The 25547-nt window shown below is 34.1% G+C and overlaps 6 protein-coding genes across 6 annotated transcripts; 3 read left to right on the forward strand and 3 right to left on the reverse strand.

Moving 5' to 3' along the window:
• Positions 1–330: 330 nt before the first annotated feature.
• On the reverse strand, positions 331–2571 carry LOC121324212 (interferon a3-like). Its single transcript, XM_041265843.1, has 5 exons — positions 2407–2571; positions 1987–2061; positions 1386–1538; positions 773–868; positions 331–447 (listed from the first exon to the last, which is right to left on the reverse strand). Exons 1-5 carry the CDS (start codon positions 2542–2544, stop codon positions 331–333), a joined length of 579 nt encoding a protein of 192 aa, XP_041121777.1. The 5' UTR covers positions 2545–2571.
• A 3143-nt stretch (positions 2572–5714) lies between these two features.
• LOC121324187 (interferon a3-like) lies at positions 5715–7952 on the reverse strand. The gene is made up of 5 exons (XM_041265751.1): positions 7788–7952; positions 7371–7445; positions 6770–6922; positions 6157–6252; positions 5715–5831 (listed from the first exon to the last, which is right to left on the reverse strand). The coding sequence occupies exons 1-5, from the start codon at positions 7923–7925 to the stop codon at positions 5715–5717; spliced, it is 579 nt and encodes a 192-aa protein (XP_041121685.1). The 5' UTR covers positions 7926–7952.
• Positions 7953–10205: 2253 nt separating this feature from the next.
• Positions 10206–12481, forward strand: LOC121324185 (interferon a3-like). Its single transcript, XM_041265749.1, has 5 exons — positions 10206–10370; positions 10711–10785; positions 11235–11387; positions 11944–12039; positions 12365–12481. Exons 1-5 carry the CDS (start codon positions 10233–10235, stop codon positions 12479–12481), a joined length of 579 nt encoding a protein of 192 aa, XP_041121683.1. The 5' UTR covers positions 10206–10232.
• A 2724-nt stretch (positions 12482–15205) lies between these two features.
• LOC121324348 (interferon a3-like) lies at positions 15206–17451 on the forward strand. Its single transcript, XM_041266085.1, has 5 exons — positions 15206–15343; positions 15665–15739; positions 16194–16346; positions 16914–17009; positions 17335–17451. Exons 1-5 carry the CDS (start codon positions 15206–15208, stop codon positions 17449–17451), a joined length of 579 nt encoding a protein of 192 aa, XP_041122019.1.
• Positions 17452–19217: 1766 nt separating this feature from the next.
• Positions 19218–21455, reverse strand: LOC121323949 (interferon a3-like). Its single transcript, XM_041265292.1, has 6 exons — positions 21230–21455; positions 20965–21125; positions 20496–20573; positions 20226–20372; positions 19907–20005; positions 19218–19490 (listed from the first exon to the last, which is right to left on the reverse strand). The coding sequence occupies exons 2-6, from the start codon at positions 21097–21099 to the stop codon at positions 19377–19379; spliced, it is 573 nt and encodes a 190-aa protein (XP_041121226.1). The 5' UTR covers positions 21100–21125; positions 21230–21455; the 3' UTR covers positions 19218–19376.
• Positions 21456–22853: 1398 nt separating this feature from the next.
• On the forward strand, positions 22854–25059 carry LOC121324196 (interferon a3-like). The gene is made up of 5 exons (XM_041265789.1): positions 22854–23004; positions 23346–23420; positions 23843–23995; positions 24591–24686; positions 24943–25059. The coding sequence occupies exons 1-5, from the start codon at positions 22867–22869 to the stop codon at positions 25057–25059; spliced, it is 579 nt and encodes a 192-aa protein (XP_041121723.1). The 5' UTR covers positions 22854–22866.
• The last annotated feature ends 488 nt before the right edge of the window (positions 25060–25547 follow it).

The following is a 25547-nucleotide window of genomic DNA, read 5'->3' on the forward strand; positions in this document are numbered from 1 at the left end:
GAATACATAGTGATAAATAACATACAACATGCTTAGACAATTACAACCATTAAATAAAAAACATATAAATACACAAATAAATCTTTATAAATAGATAAATTAAGGAATCGACACCTACATAATAATACTTGTTCAGAAATGGTGCTGTAGCTTCAATACATCATATATTTGAACAATAAATAAATATGAAAACGTAAACAGTAAATACAATTAATTTAAATACCAAAGTTAAATAAATAATTCAATAAATAAATACTTTGTTATATATGTTTACAGAAATATCCAGAATGGATAACACTTTATAAGTTTCTCCCAAAAGAAAAGGAAATATTAAACATTGGAATTATCCATCATGTGTGTTCTAATATGAGCAGTGAATCGATCCATCCTTTGCAAATTGTCTTGAACTTGTATTCTGATAACCTCCCAGGCCCCAGCAGAGTAATTCTAGAACCAAAAGAAAGAGTTATTTCAGTTTTGCCAACAAATTGGGACCAATATCCTTATTTTTTCAGTAGTTATTATAAAGTGATGGACCACATCTCCCAGAAGCCTTTCGAACTGCCTTTTTTGCAAGGTTCTCCCATGATTGCAACAAGGAAATCACAGTAACAAGCGTTACAAACATGTTAAAAATACCAAAGACAAAGAATACTGGGAATCCTTAGAAAATAATGAGTACAATTTCCAAAAAAAATTAAAAAAGGGAAAGATATTTTATCCTGTAATATTCTAGAGCTACATTGGAAATAGCCACATAAATTATATTTACCTTGTTTTCCAAAAAATGTTCTAACTTCTTAAAATATGACTCCAATGTCTTGGTTTCAGTAGATCGTCTGTTGTCGGAGTACTTCATCTCCTGCATCTGTGTAAAAAATAAAATGAAAAATCAATCAATCAATATACTGGTATGTAAAGGCTTTACCACAGTCTCGTTCTTCTGAAAAGGTTCAATATGCCTCACACGTGCAGTTTTGAAAGAAGCACATGATAAAGCAAACATGTATTTTCATTTACATTTTTTTCAGGTACATACTACAGTAGGTTAAGGCAAACTTCCAGATTGCACGCATTAGCCATGTGTTTTTGGTGTAAACATGTAACTGACTGCAGAACGGGTCAGTCATTAGGCGAAGCAGCTGATTGGTTAAGAAAGAAGATATTGGAGGGGTGGACTCAATGTAACTCTCTGTAGGTTAAATGAACTAGAATGTGCAAGATTGTGCATTGTCATTTTAGTTTAATTAAAATACACTGTTGCTCTGAATTCCTTTAAAAACTGCACATACAATGACTATATAGCGAATGAATGTGCACAGCAGGTAAGATTTATTGAATTCTTTGATTAAAGGTAAAGGATTGATTAATAATGAATAACATACACAAGACTTCAGTTCTTTAGCCTGTCGGTAGAGGTTGTTTCTAAAGGTATCCAGTGCAGTCCTGTTCCATGTTGGCACCGAGTCTTTATTTAAATTGAAAATCTTGCTGATGTTAAGAAATGCTTCATGAAGCTCAAACACATTGTCTCCCAGCTGTAAACAAAGACATGAACGAATCAGTTACAACATTTTATAAAACTTAAACTCTTGAAGTTCAGTTCAATAATAAGACAGGTTTTTAAAGGAAAATGTGAAAAGGAAAACATAAAAATACAAAACTACAAAATAGAAAGCGAATAAATTATAAAAATGGTGCCTGGCATGAGTGAAAGATTATTTGGAGGGGTGCTACTTAACTACAGGTGTGAATGCAGTATAACTATATTACAGAAAATACATTTATTATAAATGGAACTCCCTTAGTTAGAATGTGGCCTAACATTGCTACCCGTGTATATAAACACATATAGCTAAAAACGACTGGCTCAGGCTGAAAACAAAATATAGTTATGTTTAATAATAGCGCAGAAAAACCGTAATTCAATACCTAATAAAGTTATTTAAGTGCAAAATAAAAATAATAAAAAGCAGGCATGTTTACCTTTATATTTCTGTGTATTTTGTAAGCTTTAGGTGGGATATGCATGTGTGCTCTTTCTTTAACAAACTCCTTGCCCTGAAAGGAAAGGAAAAGAAAATGTCAAAATCCACCAAATGAAATTACTGCACAAATCATTAAGTAGAAAATCATGGCTTATTATTATTATTATTATTATTATTATTATTATTATTATTATTATTATTATTATTATTATTATTATTATTATTTCTAAAGGATGAGTATTAAACTGAGAAGCTGCATTGCAATAGGTTTTGAAACATTGCTCTCCCCATTTTCCCTTCTTCAACACATGCAATACCCGAGAATGCATACATCCACCTTTCCTGTCATGTTTAATGCTTTTAATATCGCTCGTTCAATGTATACTATTGTTCTAAGTACAGTAGAAGGTTATCTTACCATGTGTTTCAGCAGGTTCATGGTTTCAACGCTAATGGGTTTGTATAGGTCGTCCTTGATCCATTTGCATCCTAGCGATGAGCAGCAGCCGCATAATAGCGACAGTACAAAGCACAATGCGAACATATTTCGGCCCATTGTGAGTCTAGCAACTTGTATTCGAAGTTTGCGGTATAAAATTGTGAGCGGAAAGGTGTTCTAGTCTCTTGTCTCGAAGGATTTCCAGGCGGTGTTCCGAGTGCCATGCTGTACAGGTGAGTATATATACACCTGGTGAAGCAGGTAAGTCGGAAAGCGAAAACTGTAAGGAGTTTCCCCGCAGTCGGGTATTCCTCAGCACAGTTTTCTTTGTTATTTTCAAATGAAGACATTAGAAAGTGTAACAAGTGCAGCTGCCTTATGTTGCTATTCTATTAACACATAATATTAATTTTGTCAAATTAATTCTCTATGGGTCTCTGTTTGCGTTCACTTTAGCCTGCACTTTCTGTTAAAGCTAAGCCGGACTTGTCTCGTGCTCTCCTGCGTTCCCATTTGCTTTAATTAGCTGAAAGCAAAAGCCGCTTTTATATAATATTTTATACAGGTTTCCTATGAAAGCTGAGCAGTAAAATGTCGTTCATACTTTCTTTCTTTCGTTCTCTTTCGACACAGCAAAAAAACGATAGAACGCCTTACAAAACCACCTCGCGCTTATTCTTTCATTTCGTGCAACTGTCAAATAAAATGTTAAGCGTTTATAGTGTAATATAATTTTCAAACAAAAATAAATAACGTATAAATAAAGCCTTGAAAAAAAATCCGCAATAGTGATTTAAAAAAGCAACATGAAAACGCAACATGAGTAGATACATGTACTCCTGTCAACCGCTCTTCGGGTCTCTGACGTAGGCTGTTCCGGGAGTGTTTATGGTAATCGGAAGCGTGATCCGGCCAGCACGCTTTCACTATCGAACTCCGAGCTGTTTCAAGTTAGCATTTGTTGCAAAAGTAGGAAAATCCAGGATGGTGGTAGTGCGTGTTAAGGGGGGTGGTGTTTATAAGGATGTCATAGACTCTGCCCCACATGATATAAATGAAGATGCGGAATATATATATATATATATATATATATATATATATATATATATATATATATATATATATATAGATAGATAATATATATATCTATATATATATATATATATATATATAGACTGTTGTGATATAATTGTATAGCGTATTTGATTGCATGATGTTTAAGAAAATATGTAAATTATGTTCATATAGATTGTTTTTAATTCCTATCAATCCTAAAACTCTAGGTGATGCAAAACTTTTGACCGGAGATGTTTCAAGTCAATATTAATATAAAAAATGAAATTATGAATGAGTGCATCTGCATGTTTGCAATATGTATGTAACAAGTTTATATATTTTTATTAAAGTGTATCAGATTATAGTCAAATTCAATCAGAAATGTCTGTAGGAGGCATCGATCTTAGATGATAAAAGTTTGATAAGGGGCTCCGTTTTCAATGGCCCATTAAAACATACATAAGACTTTAGTTTAAAGAAATCTAAGTCTCATGCATGCGATGTCAACTATGGCCAGCAGATGTCGTAGTAGAGCAATTCATATATATATATATATAGAGAGAGAGAGAGAGAGAGAGAGAGAGAGAGAGAGAGAGAGAGAGAGACTGTTCATATAGTTGTTTTCAATTCTTATTTCCAAATTCTAAAACTCTAGATGATGCAAAACTTTTGAGCAGAGCTAGACCAAACTAAGAATAACTGTGTTGTTAATCTTAGTATTCTGTTAACACAGAGCTCATCACATAGGCAACTAGTAAAGATTTAATTGACACATGATATTTTATTTATTGAAAGAGGTGTCATTATTGTATAACTTGAAGTGAGAAATAGAACATTCTGTACAAATTACAGTAGTACAGCATTAGGCTAATAGAAACTCACAAAAATGATGTATACTTCATAAAACAACTTTATTTCACTATAAATTCAATACTGCAAATAAATATATTCAGATACAGCATGGTTACAAAAATACATTTAAAAAAGACATCAATCGATAAATAAACAGATATATAAATCTATGGAAAATAAATACCTTCATAAACATATGTTTAACTACATAAATAAATACATAAGTTAATGAAGTTAAATGATCACTTTCAAGTGTTGGTCGTACAATAAAACAATATCAATTACATTAAAAAAATCAATGCAGGATATTTTCTGAAATGTTCACTCCAGAGCCTGCTTCCTGGGAAATAGGTATCTTCTGTGCATTAACCGGACATAATAGAAAGGCATTTATATTCAAACGTGTGAATTGCTCATTTCTCTCCTAATGGCAGCAGCGAGTAGATCGAGTTTTTGTAAATGTTTCCAAATATGTTTCTGATTCTCTCCTATTCACGAGCACTTCATTTCTGAAAAAGAAGACAAGAAACTACAAAATAACATTGCAAAAATCCACTGGAATATAGTAGTACAGTGTAAAAAGGAGTAAGTTTGGCAGGGATGGGGTTAATCTGTCTCTGCCAGCAATCACAGGTGTGGCCATTCCCCAATTAGACATTTGAGTTAAAGAAAACTGCTATAATGATACACCTGCTTTCCATCCATGTTACTAAGCAAGCGATTTCAGGCACACCTTGCAGTTGACACGGTTTAGTTTCCATGTGCGTACCATTCCCCTTATTAGTGCTGCCTTTCTATATCATTTGAAGACATTGCAATGCAGTAAACATATTCAGCAGATGCGATTAAAGCCAACACCTAATTTTAATGCATGTGTGACCTTCTAATGCATCTTCCACAGCCTCTGAAAAATAAAGCAACCCATACAAGACATTCATGAGCAGCAAGCAGCTACTCAGATCAATCTCCATATTATACCATTAATAAAAACGCCAAGGAAAGATTTAAGCATCATGACTCAAACAATATATACTTTTTACATTTTATTTGAATACATAGTGATAAATAACATACAACATGCTTAGACAATTACAACCATTAAATAAAAAACATATAAATACACAAATAAATCTTTATAAATAGATAAATTAAGGAATCGACACCTACATAATAATACTTGTTCAGAAATGGTGCTGTAGCTTCAATACATCATATATTTGAACAATAAATAAATATGAAAACGTAAACAGTAAATACAATTAATTTAAATACCAAAGTTAAATAAATAATTTAATAAATAAATACTTTGTTATATATGTTTACAGAAATATCCAGAATGGATAACACTTTATAAGTTTCTCCCAAAAGAAAAGGAAATATTAAACATTGGAATTATCCATCATGTGTGTTCTAATATGAGCAGTGAATCGATCCATCCTTTGCAAATTGTCTTGAACTTGTATTTTGATAACCTCCCAGGCCCCAGCAGAGTAATTCTAGAACCAAAAGAAAGAGTTATTTCAGTTTTGCCAACAAATTGGGACCAATATCCTTATTTTTTCAGTAGTTATTATGAAGTGATGGACCACATCTCCCAGAAGCCTTTCGAACTGCCTTTTTTGCAAGGTTCTCCCATGATTGCAACATGGAAATCACAGTAACAAGCCTTACAAACATGTTAAAACCACCAAAGACAAAGAATACTGGGAATCCTTAGAAAATAATGTGTACAATTTGCAAAAAAAATTAAAAAAAGGAAAGATATTTTATCCTGTAATATTCTAGAGCTACATTGGAAATAGCCACATAAATTATATTTACCTTGTTTTCCAAAAAATGTTCTAACTTCTTAAAATATGACTCCAATGTCTTGGTTTCAGTAGATCGTCTGTTGTCGGAGTACTTCATCTCCTGCATCTGTGTAAAAAATAAAATGAAAAATCAATCAATCAATATACTGGTATGTAAAGGCTTTACCACAGTCTCGTTCTTCTGAAAAGGTTCAATATGCCTCACACGTGCAGTTTTGAAAGAAGCACATGATAAAGCAAACATGTATTTTCATTTACATTTTTTTCAGGTACATACTACAGTAGGTTAAGGCAAACTTCCAGATTGCACGCATTAGCCATGTGTTTTTGGTTTAAACATGTAACTGACTGCAGAACGGGTCAGTCATTAGGCGAAGCAGATGATTGGTTAAGAAAGAAGATATTGGAGGGGTGGACTCAATGTAACTCTCTGTAGGTTAAATGAACTAGAATGTGCAAGATTGTGCATTGTCATTTTAGTTTAATTAAAATACACTGTTGCTCTGTATTCCTTTAAAAACTGCACATACAATGACTACATAGCGAATGAATGTGCACAGCAGGTAAGATTTATTGAATTCTTTGATTAAAGGTAAAGGATTGATTAATAATGAATAACATACACAAGACTTCAGTTCTTTAGCCTGTCGGTAGAGGTTGTTTCTAAAGGTATCCAGTGCAGTCCTGTTCCATGTTGGCACCGAGTCTTTATTTAAATTGAAAATCTTGCTGATGTTAAGAAATGCTTCATGAAGCTCAAACACATTGTCTCCCAGCTGTAAACAAAGACATGAACGAATCAGTTACAACATTTTATAAAACTTAAACTCTTGAAGTTCAGTTCAATAATAAGACAGGTTTTTAAAGGAAAATGTGAAAAGGAAAACATAAAAATACAAAACTACAAAATAGAAAGCGAATAAATTATAAAAATGGTGCCTGGCATGAGTGAAAGATTATTTGGAGGGGTGCTACTTAACTACAGGTGTGAATGCAGTATAACTATATTACAGAAAATACATTTATTATAAATGGAACTCCCTTAGTTAGAATGTGGCCTAACATTGCTACCCGTGTATATAAACACATATAGCTAAAAACGACTGGCTCAGGCTGAAAACAAAATATAGTTATGTTTAATAATAGCGCAGAAAAACCGTAATTCAATACCTAATAAAGTTATTTAAGTGCAAAATAAAAATAATAAAAAGCAGGCATGTTTACCTTTATATTTCTGTGTATTTTGTAAGCTTTAGGTGGGATATGCATGTGTGCTCTTTCTTTAACAAACTCCTTGCCCTGAAAGGAAAGGAAAAGAAAATGTCAAAATCCACCAAATGAAATTACTGCACAAATCATTAAGTAGAAAATCATGGCTTATTATTATTATTATTATTATTATTATTATTATTATTATTATTATTATTATTATTATTATTATTATTATTTCTAAAGGATGAGTATTAAACTGAGAAGCTGCATTGCAATAGGTTTTGAAACATTGCTCTCCCCATTTTCCCTTCTTCAACACATGCAATACCCGAGAATGCATACATCCACCTTTCCTGTCATGTTTAATGCTTTTAATATCGCTCGTTCAATGTATACTATTGTTCTAAGTACAGTAGAAGGTTATCTTACCATGTGTTTCAGCAGGTTCATGGTTTCAACGCTGGTGGGTTTGTACAGGTCGTCCTTGATCCATTTGCATCCTAGCGATGAGCAGCAGCCGCATAATAGCGACAGTACAAAGCACAATGCGAACATATTTCGGCCCATTGTGAGTCTAGCAACTTGTATTCGAAGTTTGCGGTATAAAATTGTGAGCGGAAAGGTGTTCTAGTCTCTCGTCTTGAAGGATTTCCAGGCTGTGTTCTGAGTGCCATGCTGTACAGGTGAGTATATATACACCCGGTGAAGCAGGTAAGTCGGAAAGCGAAAACTGTAAGGAGTTTCCCCGCAGTCGGGTGTTCCTCAGCACAGTTTTCTTTGTTATTTTCAAATGAAGACATAAGAAAGTGTAACAAGTGCAGCTGCCTTATGTTGCTATTCTATTAACACATAATATTAATTTTGTCAAATTAATTCTCTATGGGTCTCTGTTTGCGTTCACTTTAGCCTGCACTTTCTGTTAAAGCTAAGACGGACTTGTCTCGTGCTCTCCTGCGTTCCCATTTGCTTTAATTAGCTGAAAGCAAAAGCCGCTTTTATATAATAATTTATACAGGCTTCCTATGAAAGCTGAGCAGTAAAATGACGTTCTTTCTTTCTTTCTTTCTTTCGTTCTCTTTCAACACAGCAAAAAAACGATAGAACGCCGTATAAAACCACCTCGCGCTTATTCTTTCATTTCGTGCAACTGTCAAATAAAATGTAAAGGATTTATAATGTAATATAAATTTCAAACAGAAATAAAAAAACTCTAATAAAGAATTGAAAAAAAAAACTGGAATAATCTAATGAAATAGTTATAACATAATAGTTATAGTGTTATACCGTGTTTACCCATTAGCTAGCATAGCAGATATGACTAGGAGGTAGCATCTAGAAAATGAAAGTACCCTATGTGGTTCCCTTCTTGCAAAGTTCAAACTCCTCCCAGATTCGCTTTCATAGTATAAACAGCAGGCAGTTAAACACGGTATAAAACTGCTACAACGTATGCAGTACAATTCTTCCTCGAAAAGCACAGTGAAACTAGTTTTGGTTGGAAATTGTTCGAGTTCCTACATATAGAGGGGGCCTACCCTTTGAATTGCCCCTTCCCTGCGTCTTAATGAATTGCTGACCGCGTTCGTCGGCTTTGTCGGGAAGCCTTCAGCTATCCTGTAGATACATTGGAACCCCACAGGAGGTCTGTCCGACTCTTGCACCCGGAGGACAACTCCATTACATGATAGACACCGGACCAAATGATGTCACCAGCACACGTACACCACGATATTATATCCATGTGCGAATCTTTTACACAGGGCGAATGTACTTGCTAAAGCGTAGGCAACATTAAATACACACGTTTTCATTGTATTTCTTCATTAAACCCTGTAATATCACTGAGCATGTAACCTGGGTGTTTATTTTTAATTGTTTCTCAGCAATATCTTATTGACAGTATATGTTCCAACAGCTATCACTCCACATCGTCATTTATCTCATGTAGTGCAGAGTCTATGACATCCTTATAAACCCCAACCCCCTAAAACGCACTACCACTATCCTGGATTTCCCTAGTTTTGGAACAAATGCTAACTTGAAACAGCTCGGAGTTCGATAGTGAAAGCGTGCTGGCCGGATCACGCTTCCGATTACCATAAACACTCCCGGAACAGCCTACGTCAGAGACCCGAAGAGCGGTTGACAGGAACACATGTATCTACTCATCTTTCGTTTTCATGTTGCTTTTTTAAATCACTAGACTATTGCGGAATTTATTTCAAGGATTTATCAGTGTTATTTATTTTTGTTTGAAATTTATATTACATTATAAGTGCTTTACCTTTTATTTGACAGTTACACGAAATGAAAGAATAAGCGCGAGGTGGTTTTGTAACGCGTTCCATCGTTTTTTTGCTGTGTCGAAAGAGAACGAAAGAAAGAAAGAAAGAACGACATTTTACTGCTCAGCTTTCATAGGAAACCTGTATAAATTATTATATAAAAGCGGCTTTTGCTTTCAGCTAATTAAAGCAAATGGGAACGCAGGAGAGCACGAGACAAGTCCGGCTTAGCTTTAACAGAAAGTGCAGGCTAAAGTGAACGCAAACAGAGACCCATAGAGAATTAATTTGACAAAATTAATATTATGTGTTAATAGAATAGCAACATAAGGCAGCTGCACTTGTTACACTTTCTAATGTCTTCATTTGAAAATAACAAAGAAAACTGTGCTGAGGAACACCCGACTGCGGGGAAACTCCTTACAGTTTTCGCTTTCCGACTTACCTGCTTCACCAGGTGTATATATACTCACCTGTACAGCATGGCACTCAGAACACCGCCTGGAAATCCTTCGAGGCAAGAGACTAGAACACCTTTCCGCTCACAATTTTATACCGCAAACTTCGAATACAAGTTGCTAGACTCACAATGGGCCGAAATATGTTCGCATTGTGCTTTGTACTGTCGCTATTATGCGGCTGCTGCTCATCGCTAGGATGCAAATGGATCAAGGACGACCTGTACAAACCCACCAGCGTTGAAACCATGAACCTGCTGAAACACATGGTAAGATAACCTTCTACTGTACTTAGAACAATAGTATACATTGAACGAGCGATATTAAAAGCATTAAACATGACAGGAAAGGTGGATGTATGCATTCTCGGGTATTGCATGTGTTGAAGAAGGGAAAATGGGGAGAGCAATGTTTCAAAACCTATTGCAATGCAGCTTCTCAGTTTAATACTCATCCTTTAGAAATAATAATAATAATAATAATAATAATATAATAATAATAATATAATAATAATAATAATAATAATAATAAGCCATGATTTTCTACTTAATGATTTGTGCAGTAATTTCATTTGGTGGATTTTGACATTTTCTTTTCCTTTCCTTTCAGGGCAAGGAGTTTGTTAAAGAAAGAGCACACATGCATATCCCACCTAAAGCTTACAAAATACATAGAAATATAAAGGTAAACATGCCTGCTTTTTATTATTTTTATTTTGCACTTAAATAACTTTATTAGGTATTGAATTACGGTTTTTCTGCGCTATTATTAAACATAACTATATTTTGTTTTCAGCCTGAGCCAGTCGTTTTTAGCTATGTGTGTTTATATACACGGGTAGCAATGTTAGGCCACATTCTAACTAAAGGAGTTCCATTTATAATAAATGCATTTTCTGTAATATAGTTATACTGCATTCACACCTGTAGTTAAGTAGCACCCCTCCAAATAATCTTTCACTCATGCCAGGCACCATTTTTTGTAATTTATTCGCTTTCTATTTTGTAGTTTTGTATTTTTATGTTTTCCTTTTCACATTTTCCTTTAAAAACCTGTCTTATTATTGAACTGAACTTCAGGAGTTTAAGTTTTATAAAATGGTGTAACTGATTCGTTCATGTCTTTGTTTACAGCTGGGAGACAATGTGTTTGAGCTTCATGAAGCATTTCTTAACATCAGCAAGATTTTCAATTTAAATAAAGACTCGGTGCCAACATGGAACAGGACTGCACTGGATACCTTTAGAAACAACCTCTACCGACAGGCTAAAGAACTGAAGTCTTGTGTATGTTATTCATTATTAATCAATCCTTTACCTTTAATCAAAGAATTCAATAAATCTTACCTGCTGTGCACATTCATTCGCTATGTAGTCATTGTATGTGCAGTTTTTAAAGGAATACAGAGCAACAGTGTATTTTAATTTTTAAAAAATGACAATGTTAATTTAATGAAAGCTTGTTTTCTCTGCCTTACATTCATGTAGTCCTGAACATTCTAGTTCATTTATCCTACAGAGAGTTACAATGAGTCCACCCCTCCAATGCCTTCTTTCTTAACCAATCAGCTGCTTCGCCTAATGACTGACCCGTTCTGCAGTCAGTTACATGTTTAAACCAAAAACACATGGCTAATGCGTGCAATCTGGAAGTTTGCCTTAACCTACTGTAGTATGTACCTGAAAAAAATGTAAATGAAAATACATGTTTGCTTTATCATGTGCTTCTTTCAAAACTGCACGTGTGAGGCATATTGAACCTTTTCAGAAGAACGAGACTGTGGTAAAGCCTTTACATACCAGTATATTGATTGATTGATTTTTCATTTTATTTTTTACACAGATGCAGGAGATGAAGTACTCCGACAACAGACGATCTACTGAAACCAAGACATTGGAGTCATATTTTAAGAAGTTAGAACATTTTTTGGAAAACAAGGTAAATATAATTTATGTGGCTATTACCAATGTAGCTCTAGAATATTACAGGATAAAATATCTTTCCCTTTTTTAATTTTTTTTGGAAATTGTACTCATTATTTTCTAAGGATTCCCAGTATTCTTTGTCTTTGGTGTTTTTAACATGTTTGTAAGGCTTGTTACTGTGATTTCCATGTTGCAATCATGGGAGAGCCTTGCAAAAAAGGCAGTTCGAAAGGCTTCTGGGAGATGTGGTCCATTTCTTCATAATAACTACTGAAAAAATAAGGATATTGGTCCCAATTTGTTGGCTAAACTGAAATAACTCTTTCTTTTGGTTCTAGAATTACTCTGCTCAGGCCTGGGAGGTTATCAGAATACAAGTTCAAGACAATTTGCAAAGGATGGATCGATTCACTGCTCATATTAGAACACACATGATGGATAATTCCAATGTTTAATATTTCCTTTTCTTTTGGGAGAAACTTATAAAGTGTTATCCATTCTGGATATTTCTGTAAACATATATAACAAAGTATTTATTTATTGAATTATTTATTTAACTTTGGTATTTAAATTAATTGTATTTACTGTTTACGTTTTCATATTTATTTATTGTTAAAATATATGATGTATTGAAGCTACAGCACCATTTCTGAACAAGTATTATTATGTAGGTGTCGATTCCTTAATTTATCTATTTATAAAGATTTATTTGTGTATTTATATGTTTTTTATTTAATGGTTGTAATTGTCTAAGCATGTTGTATGTTATTTATCACTATGTATTCAAATAAAATGTAAAAAGTATATATTGTTTGAGTCATGATGCTTAAATCTTTCCTTGCCGTTTTTATTAATGGTATAATATGGAGATTGATCTGAGTAGCTGCTTGCTGCTCATGAATGTCTTGTATGGGTTGCTTTATTTTTCCGAGGCTGTGGAAGATGCATTAGAAGGTCACACATGCATTAAAATTAGGTGTTGGCTTTAATCGCATCTGCTGAATATGTTTACTGCATTGCAATGTCTTCAAATGATATAGAAAGGCAGCACTAATAAGGGGAATGGTATGCACATGGAATCTAAACCGTGTCAACTGCAAGGTGTACCTGAAATCGCTTGCTTACTAACATGGATGGAAAGCAGGTGTATCATTATAGCAGTTTTCTTTAACTCAAATGTCTAATTGGGGAATGGCCACACCTGTGATTGTTGGCAGGACAGAATTAACCCCATCCCTGCCAAACTTACTCCTTTTTACACTGTACTACTATATTCCAGTGGACTTTTGCAATGTTATTTTGTAGTTTCTTGTCTTCTTTTTTCAGAAATGCAGTCCTCGTGAATAGGAGAGAATCAGAAACATATTTGGAAACATTTACAAAAACTCGATCTACTTGCTGCTGCCATTAGGAGAAAAATGAGCAATTCACACGTTTGAATACAAATGCCTTTCTATTATGTCCGGTTAATGCACAGAAGATACCTATTTCCCAGGAAGCAGGCTCTGGAGTGAACATTTCAGAAAATATCCTGCATTGATTTTTTTAATGTAATTGATATTGTTTTATTGTACGACCAACACTTGAAAGTGATCATTTAACTTCATTAACTTATGTATTTATTTATGTAGTTAAACATATGTTTATGAAGGTATTTATTTTCCATAGATTTATATATCTGTTTATTTATCGATTGATGTCTTTTTTAAATTTATTTTTGTAACCATGCTGTATCTGAATATATTTATTTGCAGTATTGAATTTATAGTGAAATAAAGTTGTTTTATGAAGTATACATCATTTTTGTGAGTTTCTGTTAGCCTAATGCTGTACTACTGTAATTTGTACAGAATGTTCTATTTCTCACTTCAAGTTATACAATAATGACACCTCTTTCAATAAATAAAATATCATGTGTCAATTAAATCTTTACTAGTTGCCTATGTGATGAGCTCTGTGTTAACAGAATACTAAGATTAACAACACAGTTATTCTTAGTTTGGTCTAGCTCTGCTCAAAAGTTTTGCATCACCTAGAGTTTTAGAATTTGAGAAATAAGAATTGAAAAAAACTATATGAACATAATTTACATATTTTCTTAAACATCATGCAATCAAATACGCTATACAATTATATCACAACAGTCTATATATATATATATATATATATATATAGTATATATATATATATATATATATATATATATATATATATATATATATATATATATTCCGCATCTTCATTTATATCACGTGGGGCAGAGTCTATGACATCCTTATAAACACCAACCCCCTAACACGCACTACCACCATCCTGGATTTTCCTACTTTTACAACAATTGCAAACTTGAAACAGCTCGGAGTTCGATAGTGAAAGCGTGCTGGCCGGATCACGCTTCCGATTACCATAAACACTCCCGGAACAGCCTACGTCAGAGACCCGAAGAGCGGTTGACAGGAGTACATGTATCTACTCATCTTTCGTTTTCATGTTGCTTTTTTAAATCACTATTGCGGATTTTTTTTCAAGGCTTTATTTATACGTTATTTATTTTTGTTTGAAAATTATATTACACTATAAACGCTTAACATTTTATTTGACAGTTGCACGAAATGAAAGAATAAGCGCGAGGTGGTTTTGTAACGCGTTCCATCGTTTTTTTGCTGTGTCGAAAGAGAACGAAAGAAAGAAAGAAAGAACGACATTTTACTGCTCAGCTTTCATAGGAAACCTGTATAAAATATTATATAAAAGCGGCTTTTGCTTTCAGCTAATTAAAGCAAATGGGAACGCAGGAGAGCACGAGACAAGTCCGGCTTAGCTTTAACAGAAAGTGCAGGCTAAAGTGAACGCAAACAGAGACCCATAGAGAATTAATTTGACAAAATTAATATTATGTGTTAATAGAATAGCAACATAAGGTAGCTGCACTTGCTACACTTTCTAATGTCTTCATTTGAAAATAACAAAGAAAACTGTGCTGAGGAATACCCGACTGCGGGGAAACTCCTTACAGTTTTCGCTTTCCGACTTACCTGCTTCACCAGGTGTATATATACTCACCTGTACAGCATGGCACTCAGAACACAGCCTGGAAATCCTTCAAGACAAGAGACTAGAACACCTTTCCGCTCACAATTTTATACCGCAAACTTCGAATACAAGTTGCTAGACTCACAATGGGCCGAAATATGTTCGCATTGTGCTTTGTACTGTCGCTATCATGCGGCTGCTGCTCATCGCTAGGATGCAAATGGATCAAGGACGACCTGTACAAACCCACCAGCGTTGAAACCATGAACCTGCTGAAACACATGGTAAGATAACCTTCTACTGTACTTAGAACAATAGTATACATTGAACGAGCGATATTAAAAGCATTAAACATGACAGGAAAGGTGGATGTATGCATTCTCGGGTATTGCATGTGCTGATGAAGAGAGTATGGGGAGAGCAATGTTTCAAAACCTATTGCAATGCAGCGTCTCAGTTTAATACTGATCCTTTAGAAATAATAATAATAATAATAATAATAATAATAATAATAATAATAATAATAAGCCATGATTTTCTACTTAATGATTTGTGCAGTAATTTCATTTGGTGGATTTTGACATTTTCTTTTCCTTTCCTTTCAGGGCAAGGAGTTTGTTAAAGAAAGAGCACACATGCATATCCCACCTAAAGCTTACAAAATACATAGAAATATAAAGGTAAACCTGCCTGTATTTTTATATCTTTTCTCATATTCTGCACTTAAATTAGTTCATTTGTTATTTAATTGCAGTTTATCTGCACTGTTATTAAACATAACTATGTTTTGTTTTCAGCCTGAGCCAGTCGTTTTTAGCTATATGTGTTTATATACACGGGTAGCAATGTTAGGCCACATTCTAACTAAAGGAGTTCCATTTATAATAAATGCATTTTCTGTAATATAGTTATACTGCATTCACACCTGTAGTTAAGTAGCACCCCTCCATAAAATGTTTCACTCATGCCAGGCACCATTTTTATAATTTATTCGCTTTCTATTTTGTAGTTTTGTATTTTTATGTTTTCCTTTTCACATTTTCCTTTAAAAACCTGTCTTATTATTGAACTGAACTTCAAGAGTTTAAGTTTTATAAAATGTTGTAACTGATTCGTTCATGTCTTTGTTTACAGCTGGGAGACAATGTGTTTGAGCTTCATGAAGCATTTCTTAACATCAGCAAGATTTTCAATTTAAATAAAGACTCGGTGCCAACATGGAACAGGACTGCACTGGATACCTTTAGAAACAACCTCTACCGACAGGCTAAAGAACTGAAGTCTTGTGTATGTTATTCATTATTAATCAATCCTTTACCTTTAATCAAAGAATTCAATAAATCTTACTTGCTGTGCACATTCATTCACTATGTAGTCATTGTATGTGCAGTTTTTAAAGGAATTCAGAGCAACAGTGTATTTTCATTTTTAAAAAATGACAATGTTAATTTAATGAAAGCTTGTTTTCTCTACCTTACATTCATGTAGTCCTGAACATTCTAGTTCATTTATCCTACAGAGAGTTACATTGAGTCCACCCCTCCAATGCCTTCTTTCTTAACCAATCAGCTGCTTCTCCTAATGACTGACCCGTTCTGCAGTCAGTTACATGTTTTAACCACAAACACATGTCTGATGCGCGCAAACCTTTACATTTGCCTTCACCTACTGTAGTATGTTTGCTTTAAAATGTACTTCTTTCAAAACTGGACGTGTGAGACTTATATATAACTACATTAGGTGTATTTTTGTATATAAATATATATCAAACCCTTTTAGAGCAAGCACACTGGGTTAAAGCCTTTACATACCAGTATATGGATTGATTGATTTTTCATTTTATATTTTACACAGATGCAGGAGATGAAGTACTCCGACAACAGACGATCTACTGAAACCAAGACATTGGAGTCATATTTTAAGAAGTTAGAACATTTTTTGGAAAACAAGGTAAATATAATTTATGTGGCTATTTCCAATGTAGCTCTAGAATATTACAGGATAAAATATCTTTCCCTTTTTTAATTTTTTTTGGAAATTGTACACATTATTTTCTAAGGATTCCCACTATTCTTTGTCTTTGGTGTTTTTAACATGTTTGTAAGGCTTGTTACTGTGATTTCCATGTTGCAATCATGGGAGAACCTTGCAAAAAAGGCAGTTCGAAAGGCTTCTGGGAGATGTGGTCCATCACTTCATAATAACTACTGAAAAAATAAGGATATTGTTCCCAATTTGTTGGCAAAACTGAAATAACTCTTTCTTTTGGTTCTAGAATTACTCTGCTCAGGCCTGGGAGGTTATCAGAATACAAGTTCAAGACAATTTGCAAAGGATGGATCGATTCACTGCTCATATTAGAACACACATGATGGATAATTCCAATGTTTAATATTTCCTTTTCTTTTGGGAGAAACTTATAAAGTGTTATCCAGTCTGGATATTTCTGTAAACATATATAACAAAGTATTTATTTATTGAATTATTTATTTAATTTGGTATTTAAATTAACTGTATTCACTGTTTACGTTTTCATATTTATTTATTGTTAAAATATATGATGTATTGAAGCTACAGCCCCATTTATGAACAAGTATTATTTTGTAGGTGTTGATTCCTTAATTTATCTATTTATAAAGATTTATTTGTGTATTTGTATGTTTTTTATTTAATGGTTGTAATTGTCTAAGCATGTTGTATGTTATTTATCACTATGTATTCAAATAAAATGTAAAAAGTATATATTGTTTGAGTCATGATGCTTAAATCTTTCCTTGGCGTTTTTATTAATGGTATAATATGGAGATTGATCTGAGTAGCTGCTTGCTGCTCATGAATGTCTTGTATGGGTTGCTTTATTTTTCAGAGGCTATGGAAGATGTATTAGAAGGTCATACATGCATTAAAATTAGGTGTTGGCTTTAATCGCATCTGCTGAATATGTTTACTGCATTGCAATGTCTTCAAATGATATAGAAAGGCAGCACTAATGAGGGGAATGGTACGCACATGGAATCTAAACCGTGTTAACTATAAGGTGCACCTTAAATCGCGTGCTTAGTAACATGAATGGAAAGCAGATGTATCATTATTAAAATTTTCTTATCTCAAATGCATAACTGGGGAATGGCCACACCTGTGATTGTTGGCAGGACAGAATTATTCTCATCCCTGCCAAAATTAGCCCTACTTACCCTGTATTACTCTTATGGCTTCCAGTAGACTTTTGCGATGTCATTTTGTAGTTTCTTTGACTATATGATATTAAATAAATAAATAACTGATACTCTTTCTTGTCATGTTTTTTTAATGCAGCTCTCTCGTCTCTGTGAGAATCAGAACGCATGCTTGGAAACATTTACAACAACTTCTTTAGGGTGATGCAAAACTTTTGGCCGTAGCTGTACATCATAAACTAATCCCATGAATTGCTATACTACGACTTCTATTGGTCATAGTAAACATTGCATGCAAGAGCACTTTGCTTTAAACTAAAGTCTTATGTCTGTTTTAATGGGCCTTGAAAATGGAGCCCCTTATATGATGATGGTGTCGATTGTAGGCTGTAACAGCACACTTTTATCATCTAAAACTGCTACCTCTTACAGACATTTGTGATTGAATTTGACTATAATTTGATACACTTTAATATAAATATATAAACTTGTTATATACATATTGCAAACATGCACATGCGCTCATTCATATATTGAGTGTTCATCTATAAAAACAATCAATGGTAGCTTATATAGTAAGAAAAGTATACAATTATTTGACAACAGTTTTCACTAGAAGACATTGAGAAATAATTCTAACTATAACGCTTTTCAAACAATTGCAAAAGTTTCTTTATGCTTCGCTACAGTTTTGTGTGTGCTGCATATTCTGGTTGTGAACCATTAAGGTAACTAGATTATTTCATTTTTTGTATTAATATTGCCTTCAAACAGAAACAAATATATAGCCGTACAATCAAAATCTGTTCTATTTTAATATAAATACAGTACAAATAAATAGCTTTATACAAGACCATAACATGAAGTACATAACACACAATAAATAAATAAATAAATAAATAGATAAATAGACAAACAAACACATTAAATAAATAAACATGTTAGATACATAAATAATTAAATAAATAGTTGTTGCTTTCCAGTGTTTTTTTTTCATAAATAGCAGTCTAACAAAAATAACGAATAGTGCATCCACTTTATATAACTACAAAGAACACTGTCGAACTCCCTTAATAAATTAGGATTGCGTTAGTATTTTAAAATGTACCACAGATAGATTTTACAGGGGAAGGCACTGTTTTTAAATGGGTGAAGTGCTCCTTTGTCTCCTCAAGGAAGCTGTGATCAGGTCAAGACGTTGTAAATGTTTCCAAACTTGTGTTCTGATAATCTCCCAGGCATGAGCACTGTTTCCCTAAAGAACAAAACATCATTGAGTAAGTAAAGAGATTAGTAACATTTAAACAATTAAGAGTTAAACATTCCAAATATATGCCTTTCACATAGTATTCATTGGTCTAAAGTGGAAAGAATTACAGAGTAAGCAGTGAATTTAATTAACCCAAAACTACCTCATCTACACTACTGCTCTATGAGAGGATTCAATCAAATCTTAAAAGATAACATCATTGTCTCTCTAGTTTTGTTTCAGTGTTCTCCTAAGACTGCAAATTTGTTTGAAAAGCTCCATAGAAAATCAAACTGACAGGGGTCACAATGCCTCTGAATAAAAAGCAAATGATTCAAACTCTAAACATTTTTTTAAAAAAAATAACCAAATATTCAGTGTGCTTCCGGTTATGTATTCAGAAAAGAATAAAATAGACAAACCTTTCGTTTCAAATAGTTTTCCAGTTTCTTAAAATAATGAATAATTCTCTGGTTCTCTTTCCGATGATCTCCTGAGCTGTCCATTGTCTCTTTATCCATCTTCAAGGAAAGAAATAAAATGAAACTCCAGTTATACAGTTTCTTCTGCATTGCTACGAATACAGTTATGAATTGAAGTCTGTTCATATCCAATAAAGGTGCTTTTTTAAAACTCATTCAAATGAAAATCTAAACAGGGGTTACATTATTTGTACTTCTGTTCCTATTTCTTGTATCAGGTGCAAGTCGTTGAGGCAGCTGCATGGTCAGAAGTACTCACACATTGCTTAAGATGAGCACTCTGAGTATGGATATTGCTTTGAAACTTGTCCAGCTTTTCTCGGTCCCATCTCACAGAGTCCATATTTCCATTATACAGCTTGCTGATATGATGAAGCACTTGGTATATAATGGAAATATTGCTCACCTGAAAAACACCAACGAGAGAAAGTGTAGTGCATTACCACGTGCTTATCATTCCATGTCTTGAAGATGTATTGAATAAACTACAGCGGTAGCAGTTTGCAGGACTCAGTAATGTTGCTCTTACCTGTGAATTTGAGATGTAAACACTACCTGGGGAGGGGATGTTCTCCACATGTTCTTCGTTTATCACGAACTCTTTACCCTGAAATTAAACAAACAAACAAAACATGATTTTGTGTTTGCTTTTCGCCACACGTAAAATAGTACAATAATGTTATATAGGGCCCTATCTTGACTTGTTTTAGGCGCTGGAAGAAGGGCTGTCTATCTCTCTATCTATCTATCTATCTATCTATAGATGTAGATATATAAATAGATACAAAACTCCTAAGTACGCATTTGAGAAAGTATGCCGCCTATAAATATCTAAGCTTAAACTACGACCTCGGTGTTTCCAAGAAAACCTAAGGATAAGTTACATTTAGATCATTTATCGTCATTTCATGAAATGCAAATATGCATTACAATCACACAAATAACACGTCTAATTGACTGACGTCAGCTGTAAGCGAACCCCTGATGTGAAGGCTTACCATGTGTGTTATCATTTGCAGGCTGTCCCGGCTCACGTCTTTGTACCTGTGTTGAATCCACTTGCATCCCAGAGAAGAACTCCGACTCACGGCTACCATCACAACAATGCATTTCCACAAGCTCCTCAGATCCATTTTCTAAACGATGTATACTGCGTATACTGTGAAAACAATGACGAGTATGGTAGCTGCTTTAAACAATCCACAGTATGTGCACAATTCGACAATGAACAATAATGATGTGAAGCAGCAAAATATAACTTACCTTTCAGCGCTGAAGTGCTCAGGGTGCTGAGTGTTTGGATCCATGCTGCCTGCCTGCCTGCTGTTTATATTATGAAATCGAATCTGGGAGGAGTTTGAACTTTGCAAGACGGGATTCACAGAATACTTTCATTTTCTAGATGCTACTTCCTAGTCACAAATCAATAGTCCTATACTAGTTAATTGGTAAAGTCTGTATAAAAGTATTACCAGGCATGCAATACAATTCTTCCTCGAAAAGCACAGGGAAGCTGTTTTTTGTTGAAATTTGTTCTAATTACTATAGATATGTAGCCTACCCTTTGAATTGCCCATTCCCTGAGCCTTAATGAATTGGTGACCGCGTTTGTCGGCTTTGTCGCGACGCCTTCAGCTATCCTGGCGATATACTGGAACCCCACATGAGATCCGTCCGACTCTTGTACCCAGAGGAAAACTCCATTACACGACAGACACCGGACCAAATGATGTCACCAGCACACGTACACCACGATATTATATCCATGTGCGAATCTTTTACACAGGGCGATTGTACTTGCTAAAGCGAAGGCAACATTAAATACACACGTTTTCATTGTATTTCTTCATTGAACCCTGTAATATCACTGAGCATGTAACCTGGGTGTTTATTTTTAATTGTTTCTCAGCAATATCTTATTGACAGTATATATTCCAACAGCTATCACTCCACATCTTCATTTATATCATGTGGGGCAGAGTCTATGACATCCTTATGACCCCCAACCCCCTAACACGCACTACCACTATCCTGGATTTCCCTACTTTTGGAACAAATGCTAACTTGAAACAGCTCGGAGTTCGATAGTGAAAGCGTGCTGGCCGGATCACGCTTCCGATTACCATAAACACTCCCGGAACAGCCTACGTCAGAGACCCGAAGAGCGGTTGACAGGAACACATGTATCTGCTCATTTTCGTTTTCATGTTGCTTTTTTAAATCGCTAGACTATTGCGGAATTTATTTCAAGGATTTATCAGTGTTATTTATTTTTGTTTGAAATTTATATTACATTATAAGTGCTTTACCTTTTATTTGACAGTTACACGAAATGAAAGAATAAGCGCGAGGTGGTTTTGTAACGCGTTCCATCGTTTTTTTGCTGTGTCGAAAGAGAACGAAAGAAAGAAAGAAAGAACGACATTTTACTGCTCAGCTTTCATAGGAAACCTGTATAAAATATTATATAAAAATCGGCTTTTGCTTTCAGCTAATTAAAGCAAATGGGAACGCAGGAGAGCACGAGACAAGTCCGGCTTAGCTTTAACAGAAAGTGCAGGCTAAAGTGAACGCAAACAGAGACCCATAGAGAATTAATTTGACAAAATTAATATTATGTGTTAATAGAATAGCAACATAAGGCAGCTGCACTTGCTACACTTTCTAATGTCTTCATTTGAAAATAACAAAGAAAACTGTGCTGAGGAACACCCGACTGCGGGGAAACTCCTTACAGTTTTCGCTTTCCGACTTACCTGCTTCACCAGGTGTATATATACTCACCTGTACAGCATGGCACTCAGAACACCGCCTGGAAATCCTTCAAGACAAGAGACTAGAACACCTTTCCGCTCACAATTTTATACCGCAAACTTCGAATACAAGTTGCTAGACTCACAATGGGCCGAAATATGTTCGCATTGTGCTTTGTACTGTCGCTATTATGCGGCTGCTGCTCATCGCTAGGATGCAAATGGATCAAGGACGACCTGTACAAACCCACCAGCGTTGAAACCATGAACCTGCTGAAACACATGGTAAGATAACCTTCTACTGTACTTAGAACAATCGTATACATTGAACGAGCGATATTAAAATCATTAAACATGACAGGAAAGGTGGATGTATGCATTCTCGGGTATTGCATGTGCTGATGAAGAGAGTATGGGGAGAGCAATGTTTCAAAACCTATTGCAATGCAGCTTCTCAGTTTAATACTCATCCTTTAGGACAAATAATAATAATAATAATAATAATATAATAATAATAATAATAATAATAATAATAATAATAATAATAAGCCATGATTTTCTACTTAATAATACGTGCAGTAATTTCATTTGGTGGATTTTGACATTTTCTTTTCTTTTCCTTTCAGGGCAAGGAGTTTGTTAAAGAAAGAGCACACATGCATATCCCACCTAAAGCTTACAAAGTACACAGAAATATAAAGGTAAACCTGCCTGCTTTTTATCATTTTTATTCTGCACTTAAAAAACTTTATTAGGTATTGAATTGCAGTTTTCATGCACTGTTATTAAACATAACTATGTTTTGTTTTCAGCCTGAGCCAGTCGTTTTTAGCTATGTGTGTTTATATACACGAGTAGCAATGTTAGGCCACATTCTAACTAAAGTAGTTCCATTTACTATAAATGTAGTTTCTGTAATATAGTTATACTGCATTCACACCTGTAGTTAAATAGCACCCCTCCAAAACATGTTTCACTAATGGCAAGCAACATTTCTATAATGTATTTGATTACTGTTTTCTAGTTTTATATTTTTATGTTTTCATTTTCCCATTTTCCTTTTAAAAAAGAGTTTAAGTTTTATAAAATGCTGTAACTGATTCGTTCATGTCTTTGTTTACAGCTGGGAGACAATGTGTTTGAGCTTCATGAAGCATTTCTTAACATCAGCAAGATTTTCAATTTAAATAAAGACTCGGTGCCAACATGGAACAGGACTGCACTGGATACCTTTAGAAACAACCTCTACCGACAGGCTAAAGAACTGAAGTCTTGTGTATGTTATTCATTATTAATCAATCCTTTACCTTTAATCAAAGAATTCAATAAATCTTACCTGCTGTGCACATTCATTCACTATATAGTCATTGTATGTGCAGTTTTTAAAGGAATACACAGGAGGGTGTATTTTAATTAAACTAAAATGACAATGTTAATTTAATGAAAGCTTGTTTTCTCTGCCTTACATTCATGTAGTCCTGAACATTCTAGTTCATTTATCCTACAGAGAGTTACATTGAGTCCACCCCTCCAATGCCTTCTTTCTTAACCAATCAGCTGCTTCTCTTAATGACTGACCCGTTCTGCAGTCATTTACATGTTTTAACCACAAATACATGTCTGATGCACGCAAACCTTTACGTTTGCCTTCACCTACTGTAGTATGTACCTGAAAAAACTGTAAATGAAAATACAGGCTTGCTTTAACATATGTTCTTTCAAAACTGCACGTTTGAGACCGATATAGAACTACATTAGGTCTATTTTTGTCTACAAAAACATATCAAATCCATTTAGAACAAGTACACTCGGGTAAAGCATTTATGTACCGCTATAAATGCTACCGCTTTCTCATTTTATTTTTTACACAGATGCAGGAGATGAAGTACTCCGACAACAGACGATCTACTGAAATAAAGACATTGGAGTCATATTTTAAGAAGTTAGAACATTTTTTGGAAAACAAGGTACATATAATTTCTGTTACTATTGCCATTGTATGCCCACTATTCTCTGTCTTTGGTGTTTTAAATATAATTATAACGCTTGTTACTGTGATTTCCATGTTGGAGTCATGGGAGAGCCGTGCAATCATGTGACCTAAGGCAGTTGCAAAGGCTTCTGGGAGATGGAGTCCATCACTTCATAATAACTACTGAAAAAATAAGGATATTGGTCCCAATTTGTTGGCAAAACTGAAATAACTCTTTCTTTTGGTTCTAGAATTACTCTGCTCAGGCCTGGGAGGTTATCAGAATACAAGTTCAAGACAATTTGCAAAGGATGGATCGATTCACTGCTCATATTAGAACACACATGATGGATAATTCCAATGTTTAATATTTCCTTTTCTTTTGGGAGAGGCTTATAAAGTGTTATGCATTCTGCATATTTCTATAAACATATATAACAAAGTGTTTATCTATTGAATTATTTATTAAACTTTTGTATTTACATTAATTGTATTTAATGTTTACGTTTTCATATTTATTTATTGTTCAAATATATGATGTATTGAAGCTACAGCACCATTTCTGAACAAGTATTATTATGTAGGTGTCGATTCCTTAATTTATCTATTTATAAAGATTTATTTGTGTATTTGTACGTTTTTTATTTAATGGTTGTAACTGTCTAAACATTTTGTATGTTATTTATTGATATGTATTTATTCAAATATGTTAAAAATACATATTGTTTGAGTCATGATGCTTAAATCTTTTCTTGTCGTTTTTATTAATGGTATAATATGGAGATTGATCTGAGTAGCTCCATGCTGCTCAGGAATGGCTTTTATGGTTTGCTTTAGTTGGTTTACATCTCAGAGG

This window comes from Polyodon spathula, chromosome 12, assembly GCF_017654505.1.
Source record: "Polyodon spathula isolate WHYD16114869_AA chromosome 12, ASM1765450v1, whole genome shotgun sequence".
NCBI classification, from domain to species: Eukaryota; Metazoa; Chordata; class Actinopteri; order Acipenseriformes; family Polyodontidae; genus Polyodon; species Polyodon spathula.

Excerpts from the sequence above, each read along its gene's own strand:
- LOC121324212 (XM_041265843.1), bottom strand. The coding sequence starts at position 2,544 with ATGGGCCGAAATATGTTCGCATTGTGCTTTGTACTGTCGCTATTATGC. Across the intron at positions 2,062-2,406 it reads TGAACCTGCTGAAACACATG|GGCAAGGAGTTTGTTAAAGA; the intron begins GTAAGATAACCT and ends CTTTCCTTTCAG. Across the intron at positions 1,539-1,986 it reads AAATACACAGAAATATAAAG|CTGGGAGACAATGTGTTTGA; the intron begins GTAAACATGCCT and ends CTTTGTTTACAG.
- LOC121324187 (XM_041265751.1), bottom strand. The coding sequence starts at position 7,925 with ATGGGCCGAAATATGTTCGCATTGTGCTTTGTACTGTCGCTATTATGC. Across the intron at positions 6,923-7,370 it reads AAATACACAGAAATATAAAG|CTGGGAGACAATGTGTTTGA; the intron begins GTAAACATGCCT and ends CTTTGTTTACAG. Across the intron at positions 6,253-6,769 it reads CTAAAGAACTGAAGTCTTGT|ATGCAGGAGATGAAGTACTC; the intron begins GTATGTTATTCA and ends TTTTTTACACAG.
- LOC121324185 (XM_041265749.1), top strand. The coding sequence starts at position 10,233 with ATGGGCCGAAATATGTTCGCATTGTGCTTTGTACTGTCGCTATTATGC. Across the intron at positions 10,371-10,710 it reads TGAACCTGCTGAAACACATG|GGCAAGGAGTTTGTTAAAGA; the intron begins GTAAGATAACCT and ends CTTTCCTTTCAG. Across the intron at positions 10,786-11,234 it reads AAATACATAGAAATATAAAG|CTGGGAGACAATGTGTTTGA; the intron begins GTAAACATGCCT and ends CTTTGTTTACAG.
- LOC121324348 (XM_041266085.1), top strand. The coding sequence starts at position 15,206 with ATGGGCCGAAATATGTTCGCATTGTGCTTTGTACTGTCGCTATCATGC. Across the intron at positions 15,740-16,193 it reads AAATACATAGAAATATAAAG|CTGGGAGACAATGTGTTTGA; the intron begins GTAAACCTGCCT and ends CTTTGTTTACAG. Across the intron at positions 16,347-16,913 it reads CTAAAGAACTGAAGTCTTGT|ATGCAGGAGATGAAGTACTC; the intron begins GTATGTTATTCA and ends TATTTTACACAG.
- LOC121323949 (XM_041265292.1), bottom strand. The coding sequence starts at position 21,099 with ATGGATCTGAGGAGCTTGTGGAAATGCATTGTTGTGATGGTAGCCGTG. Across the intron at positions 20,373-20,495 it reads TTTACATCTCAAATTCACAG|GTGAGCAATATTTCCATTAT; the intron begins GTAAGAGCAACA and ends GGTGTTTTTCAG. Across the intron at positions 19,491-19,906 it reads AAAACTATTTGAAACGAAAG|GGAAACAGTGCTCATGCCTG; the intron begins GTTTGTCTATTT and ends TTTGTTCTTTAG.
- LOC121324196 (XM_041265789.1), top strand. The coding sequence starts at position 22,867 with ATGGGCCGAAATATGTTCGCATTGTGCTTTGTACTGTCGCTATTATGC. Across the intron at positions 23,005-23,345 it reads TGAACCTGCTGAAACACATG|GGCAAGGAGTTTGTTAAAGA; the intron begins GTAAGATAACCT and ends TTTTCCTTTCAG. Across the intron at positions 23,996-24,590 it reads CTAAAGAACTGAAGTCTTGT|ATGCAGGAGATGAAGTACTC; the intron begins GTATGTTATTCA and ends TTTTTTACACAG.